The 16,610-nt window shown below is 49.2% G+C and overlaps 1 protein-coding gene across 6 annotated transcripts in view; it reads right to left on the bottom strand.

Moving 5' to 3' along the window:
- The window catches only part of KCNIP1 (potassium voltage-gated channel interacting protein 1), a 379,825-nt gene that overhangs the window by 220,404 nt on the left and 142,811 nt on the right, over positions 1 to 16,610 (bottom strand). For 4 of the 6 annotated variants that reach the window (XM_045394502.3, XM_005558501.5, XM_005558495.5 and 1 more), the window contains exon 1: positions 12,097 to 12,711. The exons of 1 other annotated variant lie outside the window; for it this stretch is intronic. Coding sequence is in view for 2 of the 5 variants with exons in the window: in XM_005558495.5 (XP_005558552.1) it covers positions 12,097 to 12,157 (61 nt within the window). In the remaining 3 variants the exon portion in view is untranslated. Of the gene's footprint in view, positions 1 to 12,096; positions 12,978 to 16,610 lie in introns of those variants that run through there. One more of the 6 variants, XR_010587713.2, reaches the window with a different exon arrangement.

Genomic DNA, 16,610 nt, shown 5'->3' with positions numbered 1-16,610 from the left:
AAACCACACAGCTCCTAAAGGGTAAGCTAGGACTGACCTTCAATTCTATTTCACCCAACAGACCATCAGCTCTCTTCATCAGCTCTAAGTTGTTATGGAATGGCCTCCAATGTGCTATGTTTTTGCACCATGCCACAATCTTTGATGTTCATATCATCCCACTGTTGGCGAGTGGGAGAGGTCCTCAAAGTCATGCCCAAGTTTCTCTGCCACATGAATTCTAATTAAGGAATCCCAAGTCTTTGTGCATCTCTGTGAAATATCAGTTCAAGTCACCAAGTACCAGTCTTTTGCCCAGAACTGTCCTGGGATCCTCAAAGATGCTCAGAAGGGAAGAAAGAAAGATCCAGGTCTCTGAGGAAAGGTCACTCTTGCTGGAGAGTCAAGCATGTTTATAGGGAATGATGATAGAACAGTACAAGGTAATCAAAGGCTAAATCATGGAGACAAATAGTAAGTTCCTTGGGAGAGGAGAAGGAGGAATCAAATGTAAGCTGCAGTGATCATGGGGAGACACTTAGGGGGACAAGGCTGGCGGTGAGAGGGCACAGTCTCTATCCCTACTTACTCGGTGCTTTTCTCATCCTTGCTGTCCACTACCTCCTAGGACCTTGTCCCACTCTCCTGAACGTGGACAGCCTGACTCTGCTCCTTGCCTCCCACTTCTGATGGCATCTTCTTTCTGTTAACATCCTCCAAGTCACAAGCATACAAAACATCACTGACATTTTTAATTCCTTTCTCCTTCTTGTTGCCTGCCTCTGTGACTTTGCTCATCCTGTTCCTTCTGCCTAGAACTTCACTAACCTACATTCCTGCCTGGGCCAACCCCTAGCTCATTTGCTAAGCTCTAATGCCACCTCTTTCGGCCACCTTCTCTAATTCTCCAGCCCCTGCCCCTCAGATAGAGGTGCTTTCTCCCTCCTCTGAATCCCCACAGTGTTACATAATCTATAATGTCCTCTAGTTAAATGCTCAGGTTCAGCCTGGTCCAGAGATTCAGCATGCAGGCACTGGAGGCAAACCATCTGGTTTCGAATCCTGGCTTGTCCACTTATGAGAAGTGAGACATTGGACATTTGCTTATGCCCTCTAGTCTTCAGTGTCCTCATCTGGAAAGGGTCCAGTAATAGTGCTCGCTTCCTGGGGATACTGTAAGGCTTACATAAAGTCAAGCTGCTAAAGTGTCTAGCACGTAGCATGTCATAGATTTGCTGTTAATGTAATTATTATGACCAGAGAGAAGTTCCTTGGGGACAAAGACTGTGTCCAACATAACTCTAATTTTCCAGCAGCTTCTTCTTCAGGGTAAGGCAAATGGGAGCTAGAATTGCCTCTAGCAGAGGCTACATGATATGGACCAATGTACAGAGTGGTCACTTAGCAAGGGAAAAACCAGGGAGGGCAGAATGGTAGCACCAGGTGAGAACAGATGCAATAGGCAATTGGGAATGACAGAGGGTCCCTGGGAAGATCAAGACAAGATTCAATGCTCATTGTAGTCCCAGGTTTTCCTACCTCCTCTTATAATGCACCCTGAGGACATATCAAATCATAAGGTGCTTCTAGGAAATGAGTGAGGCTTGCATTTGGAGTGTCAACATCAAGGGCTTTGGAAGTGGCCAAAGCTGGTGTGAACCCTGTTCTTCCACCAGGCATCTGGGGGACTTGGGGCAAGTCACTTCTTCTCAAGCCTCAGTTTCCTCATTTACAAAATAGGGGGATCAGTGCCTGCCTCTCACAGTGTGAGATTTCATCTGTTACATGGGAATAATTGTACTGCCTACCACATAGGGTTGTTGTGAGGATTACATTAGTTTAATGTACCAAAGGCGCTTAGAGTGGTACTTGGCACAGATTGCTATATAAATGTCACAAGGACTATTTAAATGTTATGTTTGTTACTGTTGTTATTTTGTCAACACCTTGCACAGTCCTTGGCATGCAGCTGGTGCCCGATACAGATCGGTTTTTTTCCTTTTCCTGTCTGGTTCCAACTCCAATGCTGAAATGCCTCACAGGCACACTCAAGAGATGCTTAAAGCACTAGCAAAGTAGAGGCATGAAAAATTGCGTTTTGAAAGCATATTTTATTTCAGAAAAGTCACTAAAGTAGTCAACATGGGAAAAATCCAAATTTGGCAGACTTCCTTAGACTTATCTTACTGTTTCTCCTTTGAAATGCCTGTGTAGCCATTGGTAGGGCAGGGCAGGGTGGGGTGGTGGTGGGAGGACCTGATCATTTTAGTGTTAGGGCATACAGGGCTTACAGTCCTAATCAGCCCAGGGCTGGATGTATGCAAAGGGGGAAGGAAAGAAGGGGAGCCCCTTGCTGCCCTGACTTCGATGGGTGGGGAAGCCTCCTGAAGACACCCCTGCTGAGTGCACGATTTGGACATCTGGAAGAGTCATACATGGGCGAATCCCAGAGATGGAGAGAAAGTGCAGCCTCAGTCACACGGATGCAAATGTGCCAGCTTCCCCAAGGCAGCTGGGAGCCGCATGGTCTCCACCAGAACACTCCTCTCACTCTGGGTCCAGGGTTGGCATGGATGAGGAGCTGATGGAGCCAAGAGGAGGCTGTCATTTTCAGTTCCTGGGAGCTGGGAAACGAGCCGTCACTGCTCAGCCTCTTCCTGGGGCTCAGAGGCTTGCTTGTCCTGGATGTGCCCTCCAGCTGCAGGCAGGAGCCCAGGTGGTGGAGTGCCTCGCAATCAGATCCGCTTCAAGTACTTGCTCGCTAATCACTAGCCAATCAAGAACCTCCCTGAACCGAAGTTCCTAGTCTGCGAAGTGAGAATAATAATGAAACCATTACAGGCCTCCTACAAAAATAAAAAGATTGCTTTTTTGGGGGGATCCCCACCAACAGAGAGGTCCTACTAGACCCCCTGGAAAAGGCATTTGACTTTAATTCTCCAGGCCCGGCCTGTGTCTGTTTAGACTCCTACTTTGGTCACATTTTCTGGCTTCAAATCCCACACAAAGGCTCTGCGTGTAAGCCAGGCTGCCAGCCCGCTCTGGGATTCTGAACGTTATCAGTGAAATCCATTATGCAGGTAAGTCTCTAGTTGCGGTCCACACGGCTCTGTCCTGCACCCTGTTCTGGCCTGTGTTCTTAGAAGCAAGTTAGATAAAGACCTAGAATGCCTCCTTATCATATCTTCAGGTAGCAGAAAACTTGGAAGTGTAGCGAAGATGACAGCTGGTGGAATCAAGATTCAGGATCTCACTTGGCTGGAATAACATTTAAAATGAGTAAATTAAAACTTAATGGGCATACGTCATCCTGCACTTTTTCTTTGTTGTTAAAAAGAAAGAGAGAGAAAGAAAGAAAAACAGACAAGCTTGATTGCAGAAATGCAAATCTGGGTTTCTGACTTCACAACGTCTTATATGAGATGACCAGGGCTGGGGTTCAGATGTCAGGCCTGACACTTGAGTTATGTGATTGTGGGCAAACCATTCACCTTCTCTGGACTCTATTTTCTTATTTGTAAAATGACGCTTAAATCAGAAGTCTTCAAAGTCCTCTTCCAGCTTGATATATAATTTTGTATAATATAATACATATAGTTCCATTATCTGTGCTTTAGGCCAGTATTCCTCACACTTCAGTGGGCATATAAACCATCTGGTGGTCTTGTTAAAATGCAGGTTCTGACTGGGTAGTTCTGACTGAGTTGAGGCCTGGGACTCTGTATTTCTTTTTTCTTTTTTCTTTTTTTTGAGATGGAGTATCACTCTGTCAACCTCCACCTCCCAGGTTCATGCCATTCCCCTGCCTCAGCCTCCCGAGTAGCTGGGACTACAGGCGCCCACCACCACGCCTGGCTAATTTTTTTGTATTTTTAGTAGAGACAGGGTTTCACCATGTTAGCCAGGATGGTCTCGATCTCCTGACCTTGTGATCCGCCCGCCTCGGCCTCCCAAAGTGCTGGGATTACAGGCGTGAGCCACCGTGCCCAGCTGGGACTCTGTATTTCTAACAAGCTCCCAACTGATGCTGAGGCTGCTGGTCTGAGGAGCACACTTTAAGGAGCATAGACCCAGATAGTAATAATTTACCTTTAGTGCATTCTATGTGCTGACCACTGCATCTTACATGCATGATTGCATTTAATCCTCATAACAACCTGGGAGGGAATTACCAACAATATCCTCGTTTTCTAGATTATGTAGAGATGAAAGTTCACAGAAGCGAGGTAACCTGTTCAATGTCACACAGCTAATGAGTTGCAGAGCCAGGATTTGAATTCTAGGTCTGCCTAACCAGGAGTATATGCTCATAACAACCATACAACATACGCAGGTGATTCGGGCCAACATGTGGCTAAGGAGAGAAAGGAAATGAACGGGATAGCAGTAAGGTACTTGCAAATGTACTAGCAAGCTCTTGTGTTTTTTTTCTTAGCAGTAACAACCACTTGTAAACCGACTGACCTCTCCTTGCCCACCTGGACCATGTGAAAACTCTGATCCGGGTCCCTAGTTCTGAATGTTTGCAATTCTAACATACTTGGAGGATATTTAAACACTCTATCTTCACTGACAGGCAATGATGGCTATAACAAAGGGAGAAAATTTTAGTTCACATAAATGATTAGAGCAGAGGAGAGACGTTTAATCCTATTAATGAATTTGCTAATTGGCCTTTTGCCCCCAGTCATTTCATATTCAGGCTTCCACAGCATCAGATTAAAGGGAAATAGATCTAGGGGGAGGCGGGGTTGGGATGGCGCTAAAAGCGTTTTGCTCAGGGCCTGCACGTAGCTCAGTTGTTCCATGTGGCTAATGAGGTGCTTCAGTCTATCCTTGAATGTCCCCAACATCCATGCACCCGTTTTGACAGTTTTTCTACTCAGGTCCCTAAGGTTCCGGAGGCAAAGCCAGGAGGAGAGGAGGTTAGTGTGGCAGTTAGAAGCTCAGGCTCTGGGATCAACCAGAACCAGGCTCTGAGATTCCCAGGTTCTATGACCCTGAGTAAGGCACTTCCCTTTTTAGAGCCTCAGGTTCCTCAACTACAAAATAAGAACTGTAACAGCATCTTATCCTCCAGGGTTGGGGTTAACAAAATAACACAGGAAAGAACTGAGCAATGTACCTGGCACTGGGTGGAGGACATAGTGATTTGGGCTAGCATTATTATCCTCCCTGGCGGGTAACCTGCATTTTCATACCTCACTGTTGGGAATTGCTTTTACCATCTAAAGTTGACAACTTCCCTTAGGAATCACCAGAGAAACTGCTTAGGGTGCCAGTGACCATGAATATAGTGGCTCGGGATCTCAGAGGGCTGGAATCAGAGGCCACAGCTCAAAGGGATGGGGAGATTACCAAGGGTAACACCGTCATCATCCAGGTGGAGCAAGGCAGAAGGAAGGGGCCTGCCCTGAGATGGGACAAAAGGCGGCAGCAAAGCCAGCACTGCCAACTCACCTGGTGTGCATCACCGTGTTCACTTCCTTCTTGGCCCTCATGCGGCCCTGTAGGGAGACACTGTCCTTGTCCGCATTTTTGTTTTTTGTTTGTTTGTTTGTTTGTTTTGAGATGCAGTATCGCTTTGTAACCCAGGCTAGAGATTGCGCAATGGCGCAATCTTGGCTCACTGAAACCTCTGCCTCCTTGGTTTAAGCGATTCTCCTGCCTACGCCTCCTGAGTGGCTGGGATTACAGGAGCGTGCCACCACACCTGGCTAATTTCTATATTATTAGTAGAGACGGGGTTTCACCATGTTGGCCAGGCTGGTCTTGAACTCCTGACCTTATGATCTGTCCACCTCGACCTCCCAAAGTGCTGGGATTACAGATGTGAGCCACCATACCTGGCCCATTGTCCCCATTTTAGAGAGGAGGAAACTGAGGCCTAGAGAGGTTCAGCTATGAACCGAAGAAAAGGAGTTGAATCCCAAGGCTCTCTTATTTTAATGCAGTGCTCCTAACCATAATGCAATCCTACTTCTAGCTTTCTGATTTGAGTGGTATGTGGTTCCTACTTCCCCCCACCGCACCAGTGAAGCTTTTAGTCTGGCCTTGAATAACAAGATTTAATCCAAAGTACTACTCCCATGGCTGGGGTATGGGAAGCTAGCAATATCCCAACTGACTGCAACTACTTCCAGAAGGTGACCTATTTAAAATACTACCGGGAGGAAAGGGAAGCATTTAAAGAGAAGTTTCTCTGGAGGCCCTAGGACTCTTAGGCTCTCTCTCTCTTTTCTAAAAACTGCTCCTTCCCTGCCTGATGAATGGGAACATCAGCTCCAGGGCCATTATGCAGAATTTTGCAGAGCTTCTCCCCAGGAGCAGACCTGGATTCCTCATCTGCACCGCTGCATTCCAGCACCACTCAGAGTCATCGAGAACGCACACTCTGGCCCATCCATCCTTACCTCCATGCCGCCAGCATCCATCAAGTCTGGATGCAGTGTCAGGCCTGACAGAGGCCCTGGGATAAGACTCAGTCCCTGAAAGCTAGTCAGAGAGATAAATGTGTAAACCCACAATGACAACCTCATAGTGTGTTCAGAACTGTAGTGAGGGGAAGCAGCAACAGCTATGAGGGAAGAGAGAGGGGAGAGATGTGCTCTGCCTGCAGAAGCTGGGAAAGGCTTCCCAGAGCAGTGGCATTAAATGGGGCCTTGAAGGCTAAGTAGGAGTTGGCCAGGTGAATGAGGAGATGGAGGAGGAGGGAGGATGAGGAAGCCAGAGTAGATCTTAGGCAGAAATGACAGCAGGGAAACAATGCTGAAGGACATTTGTGGGACTGGCTAAGTGAACAAATGAACAAGTGGATAAATATACAGATTCTGATCTCACCCAGGCAAGGCAAGGGTGAACCTGAAATATAAGGGAAGACAAGGGGAATCACCATGAGTCAGTCTCTACTTTTCTTTCAGCAAAAGAGTGAAAACTTAGACATCTCCTCACCTTCTCCAAAGATGCTATACACCTACCAGTATCCAAAAAATTACCAGGACTCTTCTTGACTGAATTTATATTTTTCAGCTTTGGAGAACATGACTATCAATGCTCTTTGTCAAAAGATAGTTTTTTAATTATAGCCGTTCTGGCACTTCATCATCCATTCATTTATGGACATATTCATTCATTCATGCAGTCATTTATTCCATCATTCTTTCTGTCATTCAGTTGATAATTCATTTGTTTCTTCATTGATTCACTCCTTTACTGCTTCCCCCATTCATTTAATCATTTATCTTTTCACTCATTTGTTAAAGCATGTGCTCACTTATTCACTTACACATTTACAAAGCATTCATGGAGCAAGGCCCATCCACATAGACAAAGAGATCTAAGCCTTGGCCCTTTTCCAGAGACGAAATCAAAACAATCCCACTGATTTTAGGCAGTAAGTCCTTCCCCTCTATCTTCTGTTCTTTTCCATCTCTCTCTTTCTGTCTATCTTGAGCTCCGCTGAGCTTCTTCTGGGATTGAGGGACCAGAACTCTGCCTGGTGCTGGACGTGGGTTCCTCATACCTTTGTGATTATGAGGGGAGTGGGAGTAGAATCACTGTTCTCAGCACTTTCCTGCTAAATGGTAAACAGATTCGGTACATTTCATGGACAAAGCCAATTCAAAACCAGCAGGCTGAATAACAGAATTCATTCCCGGTAGAGGGCTGGTAACTGAAATTCCAGCGGGAAACTAACTTTTCCCACAGGGTCTGCAATTCTAGAAAATAATGGAGAGTGGCCAACCATGCCATTGTTTATAATTTCCTCTAGAAAATTTTTTATTAAGTACCTACTATGTGCACAGAACCAAGCAGAGAGTTGTGAAGGATGAGTTAGATGAACTCCTACCCCAAGAACCCTGCCCTCTGGTGGAGGGGAAAGGGGGTTAACATCTTCACTGATTGTCTAATTCCAAACACGATTGTGAGTCATAAGAAAACGTATGCCTTAAAAGAATACGGGAATTCGGATGGGAGAAGTCACTTCTCTCTGGGGCTTGGAGAAGGCTTCCTGAATGTGGAAACTGCTGAGTGAGGTCTTGGAATGTGCATGGAATTTTAACTATTAGACAAGGTAGCAAGGGGTGGCGTGGGAGAGTATTACAGAATTAAAAGGACAGGCAAAGATGCAAAGATGGGTAAAGACCAAAGCACAAACATTTCTATAAATCAGGATTCTCCTTTTGCAGATAAAGAAACTAGCATTTACAAGCTAAAATGACTTGCCATACAGGACTATGTGACAACAGGACCACTGCTTCTCTATGCCTTTCTGTCTCTTGTCACCCTCCCAGATCTTTAGGTTGAAAATACTGCCTTGACCGATAAACCCTAAACCCAGCCTCATCAGGTGCACTCTGCTTTCATAAGTTCCCTGAGGTGCTCATTGATCTAGGAGCAAATATGGGACTATTAGGAACATTCCCATGTTTGGCCCTATATTAACCAGTACCATATTAACTCACCACGTGGCCTTAGAAAAAGCATCTGATAGCCATGGAGTTGAGTTTACTCACCTATGCTATGACTATTCTGGAGATCCGAAGCTCAGCCCTTTCAGAAAGTTCTGCATGCTTGCACTCGGTCATGGAGGATTTCTAACTCAGCCACCCCTGCAGTGTGGGATTATTTGCTAGTAGGCAGTTCTCTATTGAGATGGCCTTGATCTAGTGATGTTGTCCCTAAATTCTCCTGCCCCCCCTCGACAAGCCCGGCAGTTGCACCTGTATGGTCCTCCTCTGGTTCTCCTCAATGCCCTAGCCTGTCTCACTTGCCCATTCAAGGCCAGGAGCAGTGTCCTTGGTGTGTCATGCACATGCAAAACTGCTAGAGCCAGAAATTCTCTCTGGGACTGGGATGCAGAGGCTGAATCCCAAAAGCAGGGCTCTTCTACTTTTAATTAAAGACACACAAAGATCCCAAACAGAGAGAAGGACAGGAAGTGAACCTGAATATTTTTATTCAGTGGCATGGCTCTTAAATTACTTTAGATTTCTGTTGCCTTTAGAGAGCTCTCTCTGAACACCAGGTTGGGCTGGATATCTTCTTGCAGCACTAATCATGCAGAGTTTTTGCCCCATTTAAAAACGATGTATGTTTCTAAATTGTATTATCAAAGCATTCAGGATTTTAATTGAGCAGGCTTTGATGTTTTCAGGACAAGCCACAGAGTAGAGGTCAGTGAGGGCCGAAGCAAGGGACGAGCATCTGTGTGCCTGGGTTTTTGGTCCTAGTTATCTGGATAGGGCTGGATAAGGTTTCCAGAAATGAGCTGTTAAGACTCTCAGATGTACTGCCTACTTGGAAAATGGCCTTACTCTGGACGTTTGGAAGCCCCAAACAATAGAGCCACAAATTGAATAGTACCTAAAATTTGCAGACCACTTATAGCTCAGAGCTGTGCTAAATGCTTGACTTGCATGATCCTTGAAATCCACACAACACAACAGCTATTTTAAGATGGTAACTACTACTACCCCTGTTTTATAGTTGAGGAAAACAAGGCTTAGTCATCCAGCTAGTAAGTGGCAGAGCCTGAATTTGAACCCAGCAGGGAGACTGATTCCTGAGTTGAAAAATCCCAACTGCTCTCTTCTGACCGCTTCTAATTAGATCTGAGCCTCACGTCTCTGAGATCATAGCAGCAGCTCTGGTGAGAGCATCAACCACAAAAATATTAGAATTTGAGAACCAAATGGAACCTGAGGAAATGCCTAATGTGAATTTCTCCTTTTACAAAGAAGAAACTGGGACCCCAGTGGGGAAAAGTGACCTGGCCAGGATAGGATCCCTGACCACTAGCCTCCCCAGCCAGGACTCCCTCCAGGTTTCCAAGCTGCTTCCCATAGAAGGGTCTTCTGCTGATTAGCATTCCACTGTGCAAGGCAGTGAGATGACTCTGCTCCGGGGGCAAATGCCTGGGGGAACATATGCAGCTGGACCCCTGGACAACTCACGCCAGTGTCACAGGCTTTGTGCAGGAAAGGCTGAGTGCTCAGTGCTTTGGTAGCTTGTCTTGGGAGTCCACCCATTGGCCCCGAACCTGCCATGAGTCTCAAACAAACATTGTTGTGAGAGTTAAATGAGAGTTGTTGATAAAACACCTAGCACTATGGCAAGCACATAGTAGGGGCACACTAAATGCTAGTACCCCCTCTTCTCTTTCTTTGAATCTGAGACAGAAGCAAAGACCTTTGTACTTCGGGAATCCTGCAGGAATTCATCCAGGGTAAATTCCTGGATGTTTGGGGCAGGAGAAGGAAATGGTAGACAGCAATGCCTGAGCTCTTACTCTTTCCCCAGCCCTATGCAAAGAGCTCCGTATTCATCATTCATTCAATTCTCACATCCTTACAACAACTTCCTCTGGGTCCCTGGTGGCTGCAGCCAACACAGAATATGAAGCCGAGTCCCCCCTTCCTTGACTTCCTGCATAACCAGTTTCCTTCCAGGAAGTAGCATACGAATTTTATGGATGAAAACCTGAGGCTTAGGGAGGTGGGGGGACTCGCCTAACGTTCCAGAGGCAGGGAATGATAGAGCTGGGATTCATACCCAGACTCAACTTGAATCTAGGGCCTGAGATCTTTCTGTGACACCCAGCTCCCAGGAGAGCCACAGGCATGCAAAATATTTAAAAACAAGCCCCTGACTTTCCTGTCCCCACAGTCCCCTGGCCTCTGAGACCGCATGGTGGCCAGACAGGTGATGAGGGAGAAGACCTAGATTTGGTGCTGAAAATTGTCTCCAGTCAAGCAGCATCCCAGGATCTGCAAGAGGTGAGGCTTGGAGTGTCAAGGCCTTGGGCTGAGCTTTGCAGACCTGTTCTGGTCAGGACTGGTAAAAGGGCAACCAGTCCCATCCTTGCCAGCAGGACGTGTAACTCAGCTGGACAAATGGGTCAAAGCCTCTTCCTATGTTCTAGGCTGTAAATGTCAACCCAGCTTCAGCACCTAAGATCTGCACCCAGAGATCGCTTTCCTTGGGGCTCAGCCAGCCTGATGCTTCTGGGATCTAGGCCAGAAGCTGGGACCCCTTCTTCCAGGGGGTTTCAGGGACAGTTTACTTGCGTAGATCTCTGTGGTTCTAACCAGGGTGAGACCAACCGCGTTCTAAGAGGAGAAGGGGTCCCTTACCCCCATTGCACTTCTACTCACTATCGGGCATATAGGGTAGGAGCTGTAACTCCCACCTGTATCCAGGATGGGGGCTCCGATGGTAGAACTTGAATGTTTAAGTGTCAAAGCTACTTAAAATCTTACCACTCATAGTGACATTCGAACATTAAACAAAACAAAACCCATCATTTCCCGTTTCCTAACTGCTTCCAGTCTCTTTATTCCAGCAACTAACTTTCGAACTGCTGGTAAGGAGACCTGCATTGTCCTCCAGGGCCCAACACACTAGTTTCAACTTCATCTGGACCCATTTGAGGACTCTCTCACAGGTGGTGAGATCAGCTATGCCTCGGCTGGGGACAGGTGGTGATGGAACAGCGTCCAGGCAGAAGAGACTCCAGGATATTATGCTTTAAATCCTTGCTGTAAGCTCAGCTCCCAGCCAGCCCTTCACGGTTGCTCCTCCTGACTCCCGGAGCCACCAGGACATAAGGCCTGGGAGTTTTACCCCTGGCAGTAGCTGATTCCTTTTGGCTTGCAGAGGTTTCGGGGGTGCAGACAGAGCACTCTTCCTGATGAAGGGACTCGCAGGTCTGTACCTGGCATAGCCGCCTGGGAGGAGTGTGGGAGTGTGGGAGCACCCTCCCTGAGTGCTCAAACGCCAGCTGTCACACACACTTCCACCAGAGAATCCGGTCACCCCACCTGTGAACGTGCTTCTTCCTTCGGCTCCCAGAGATTTCCCCAGGAGAAGAGTCCCGGCGCCTGGTGCCCCAGAGGGGTCCAGTCGCCGATGGGGCAAACGTCCACTCTGGCTCCCTCCTCTGGTGTTCACACCAACCCTCCCACCGGTTTCTCTCTCCTTTGGATACAATCACCTGTCCGGGCTCCTGGTGGAGAGGGGAGTCCGGACTAAGGGAGGCAGGTGGCACACCCCACCTCGGCGCCCAGCACCCCCAAACCCAGACAGGGGAACAAAAGGAAGAAGGAGGTCGCTTACCTTTCGAGGGTCGCCTTTGTTTGGTTTGCAGAGATGAGAAGGTGCCCATGACGGCCCCCATGGCGGCGAAGACTTGTGTGCGAGTTGGGACCCCGGGCCCTGCCCCTCCCCTTCCCTGGAAAGAAATCCCCGTGGTTTGTCTACTCTGAATTGGAGGAGAGAAAAGCGACCGGCAGCTCGCCCGCAGCTTGGTATTCAGCGAGCGTGGAGCCGAGGCTAGGAGGTTTCTGGATTCCTTCTTCAGCCCGGCACATGCAGGGACTCAGGGCTAGCTGCTCCCCGCCAGCCTTCGGAACCGCTTCCCCGCGCGAGGACTCGGCCCGGCCGGTTCCCTCGCCCAGGGCCGAGGACGGTGCCCTGAAGCCTGCCTGGCACTGGACACGGGGCCAGCGCGCCCGCCCGGCCAAGGCTGCCGAGCCAGCGCCGCGTGCGGTGCGGGAGCCGCGGTCCGCCCGCCCCTCCTGCCGCACGCTCGGCTCCCCTCCCGGCGCTCGGGCTGGGTCTCGGAGGGCCGAGTACCAATCATGAATGAACAGAGCCCGGACCGCGCGGCGCGGAGCCACAGCGCGCCCGCCCGCTGCCTGCTGCCTGCCGCCAGCGCTCGGGGCGAGAGTCGGAGCCGCGGAGGGGGCGGCGGGCTGGCAACTGCGGAGGGGCGGGGCGGGGGCGAGGGCTGCACGGTGGGGGCGGGGGACACCCGGCCCTGCGCCCTCACCCTCGCGCACCCTCATCCGCCCGGGGTCTGCGCGGGACCCCCAGGAGCATGCGACCCTAAGAGACAGATCCGGGGCCAGGTACCTGGCTGATGGGTGCGGTTCAGGGGGCAGTAGGTTGAGTGGCCCCAGGGAGACTCTGTGTGTGTGTGTGTGTGTGTGTGTGTGATGTGCGCGCGTGCGTGTGTGTGTGTTCCTGTGTGTGGTGCATTGTGATTTCATTTGACTTCAAGGGAAATCTTATTTAACCCACTGCCTGAACTCATGGGGAGGGGGAAAGTCGGCCCCACCCAGAAAGGGGTGAAAAACACATCCAAATGGATGGTCACAGCAAGAAGGTGCCGTCCTGCTCCACGGGTCCTTGAGGGTTCTGCAGAATTCTCCCATGGCAGGGCCCACCTTCTACTGACAGGAAGTTGGGGAGAAGAAAGGAGCCCTCAGCCCCTCTGAGCCTTTACACTCCCAGTTTTCTTTTTCTGTTTTTTTGAGATGGAGTCTCGCTCTGTTGCCCAGGCTGGAGTGCAATGGCGCGATCTCTGCTCACTGCAACCTCTGCCTCCCAGATTTAAGTGATTCTCCTGCCTCAGCCTCTGGAGTAGCTGGGATTACAGGCGCCCACCACCAGGCCCAGATAAATTTTTTTGTATTTTTTAGTATAGATGGGGTTTCGCCATATTGGCCAGGCTGGGCTTGAACTCCTGACCTCAGGTGATCCACCCGCCTCGGCCTCCCAAAGTGCTAGGATTACAGGCAAGAGCCATCGCACCCAGACTGCTCTCTCGTTTTTCTGTTTCTTTCCTCCTTGGTTCTCCCTCTTCTCCCTTTCCAGCTCAAAAATTTATTAGCCATCAGCTCCTGGCACGGGTTGTTAGTGCTTGAAGGGGCAATGATTAGATTCAGGAAGCCATTTCCCTTCTGTGGGTGGCTTCTCACCCAAAGGGCAAAGTTTGCGTCCCTGCCTGTGAACTCAAAGCCGTGTGGTGTTGAAATGCAAGATTTGCTCCCTGGAAGGTGGAGGAAGAGCTTCCCTCCCCCAAGTCTGAGCTGCTTGGGTTCCCACTGAGACCCATTGTGACACCAAGAATCCTTTACCCAAGCTGGCCCCCACACTCCCACCTGGTGATTTTCTCTCTGCCACACAGATACACACCATGTTAGCAGTTCACAGAATGCCCGGACATATGGCCTCATAAACAAGCATGCATGCCCATAAAGTCCCACAAACATATGGGCGCAGCTCCTTAAGTCCACACAGACATTGCTATTGTACACACAGACAGACCCAAGGCTCATAATACACCTACAGTTGCCGCCCACAAAGATGGAGAGACACACAAACACACAGGCATGCAGATGCACACACAGTGCAAAACTGCATCACAGTCACCACATTCACACAGGCTGAACGACACACAGGCACAGAGTTGAATCCCCAGGATACAAGCCCCTTGAGAGCTGCTTCCCCTAATGCCAGCCCATGAGCTGTCCGCTCAGGGCCACAGGTGGCCTGTGACTTGGCCAGGGTCCCTGAATAGTTTTCTTCACCTATGCAGCATTTAATGCTTTTCTGCAATTCCAGCATGTGTCCTGTTTTGTGCAACAGGGGAGGTGTGCTTACGAACATACTTCCTTTCCTTTGCATTGCCAACTGCTGTGCAACCACATTGTCCACGTGATGCCCACCAAAGCCCTGTGAATTAAGCAGGTGCCTGACCATCACCACAGAGAGAAATTGAGGCTTACCTAGTGTTAGAAATTTGCCTGAAGTTGCCCAACCAGGATGTGGGATTAGAAGTTGGTTTCCAGGCCTCTGTCATGGTCTCCTGGGGAATCCCCTGCTCACAGATGAGGGCACTGAGCCAGAAAGACCTGCTGGGAGTCCCATCAGATTCACAGCCTCTGCTCTCCTAACTGCCAGCTCAGGGCTTGTCCAGGCCAGGGAAGCCTTGAATCCTGGAAGACGGGGCAGGGGCTGGTCCCTGCTTCCCTCCTGCCTTCTCTGTTGGGGAAGAGGGCGTGTGAGGCTGAAGCTCGGGGTCACTAGAGGACCAAGTAGGATGTCCAGGATTCAGGGAACAGAGGAGAGCCCTTTGCCGAGGAGAAGGTGAAGCCACCCTGGGTGTCTTTGCCAACTTCTCCAGGACACCACTGTGGGAGCACCAAGCTACCTCCCCCTCGGGGCTCTGCTAATTTTCATGGTACCTGAATGACCATAAGGACAGCACTTGAGAGGTCACAAAAGTCTCGAATGTCATCCTCTCATTTCTGCTTCCCCACAACCCACTGAAGAAGCAGAGTACAGATGACTTGCTCCATTTTGCAGATCAGAAATAGCAAAGTGCTTCTGGATGTGTTTGCCATTGGCTGCCTCTGAACAGTAGGTGTAAAGTGAAGTCACCAAAATAAAATCCAAACCATTGAACATGAATCATGAGGTCTTTTTTGTGGCCTGTGGCTTCTTCTACAAATCCTCCCTGACTCCGGTGCTCCCTCTGTGGCTCAGCCTACCAGACCCCTCACTATTTCTCAGATGTGTGTTGTGGTTCTGCTTCAGGGCCTTTGCACGTGCTGTTCCCTCTGCCTGGAAAGTTCCTCACCTCTTTCTCCTTCTGGCCACCTGCTGCTTACCCTGGAATATCTACTGCAGATGCCATCTCCTCCAGGGATCCGTCCCTGGCCCCGAGTCAGTACCCCGCTTGCGGTTTCCATAGCACTCAGGGCTCCTTGTCTTATCAGAGGACTCCTTGCTTTGTTTCTCATTGTTCCATTCCTTGCCTGTCACTCCCTCTGGACTGCTTTAACTGATTTACATACTGATTTAACTCTCTACTTTCTGCTTACTGTCTGGTTTCTGACAGGGGTGCAGTCAATCTATGCTGAATAAATGAATGACTGAGTTGATTTTCTTTGCTCAGTGACCCAGTTAGTAAGTAAAAACTGATGATTACCAGATCATCCTTGCCCCTTCAAGGAAGACACATGCTCCGCCAAGTGAAGATTCATTCATTCACTTATTCATTCAACAAATATTAATTCATTCATGTATCTACCATGTACCAGATATTTACATGCACAATAGCTCATTTATTCCTGCAGACGTCTTGTGACATAGGTATTATTTGCAGATAAATACACACACGTGCGCACGTGCCCACTGTACAATGCAGCCGACATCACCCCTGAGATGCTCACAAAGAATGTGTCTAAGTAGGAGAACACAGGTAAGTGTGAGGGGCAAGAGAGAAAGATGATGATAACAGGCCCTCTCTCTGCCTCCTGGGAACTTGCAACAGAGAGCAGAGAACTGCATGGGGAGAGAGGGAGTGACAGGAGTGCTGAGGAAGCCTCCCATCAGTCACCCTGACTGCAGGAGCCATTTGTCCTGTTGTCCCTGCCATGATGTACTCACTACGGCAACCTTGCCAGCCCCATCCAACCTGAGCTTCAGTGGCTGTGGCTCCCTTTACTCTGGAAGGTGAGTTAGCTCATGTACTGTCTCCAGCTCTGACCCCTCCCTCATGAACCCTGGTGTAGACTGAATGTTTGTGTCCCTCCAAAATCCCTATGTTGAAGCTCTAAGCGCCGGTGTGGCTGTATTTGGAGAAGGGGCCTCTAAGGAGCTAATGAAGGTTAAAAGAGGTCATAAGGGTGGGGCCCTGATCTGATAGAGTTAGTGTCCTTACAAGGAGAGACGCCAAAGACCCCCCCATGCACAAAGATGTCACATGAGCATACAGGGAAAAGGCAGATGCAACCCAAGGTGAGAGGCCTCACCAGACGCCAACCCTGCTGGCACCTTGA

This window comes from Macaca fascicularis, chromosome 6, assembly GCF_037993035.2.
Source record: "Macaca fascicularis isolate 582-1 chromosome 6, T2T-MFA8v1.1".
In the NCBI taxonomy this organism is placed as follows: Eukaryota; Metazoa; Chordata; class Mammalia; order Primates; family Cercopithecidae; genus Macaca; species Macaca fascicularis.
The sequence above is the reverse complement of the archived record's forward strand: the minus strand, read 5'-3'. Positions and strand labels throughout refer to the sequence as shown.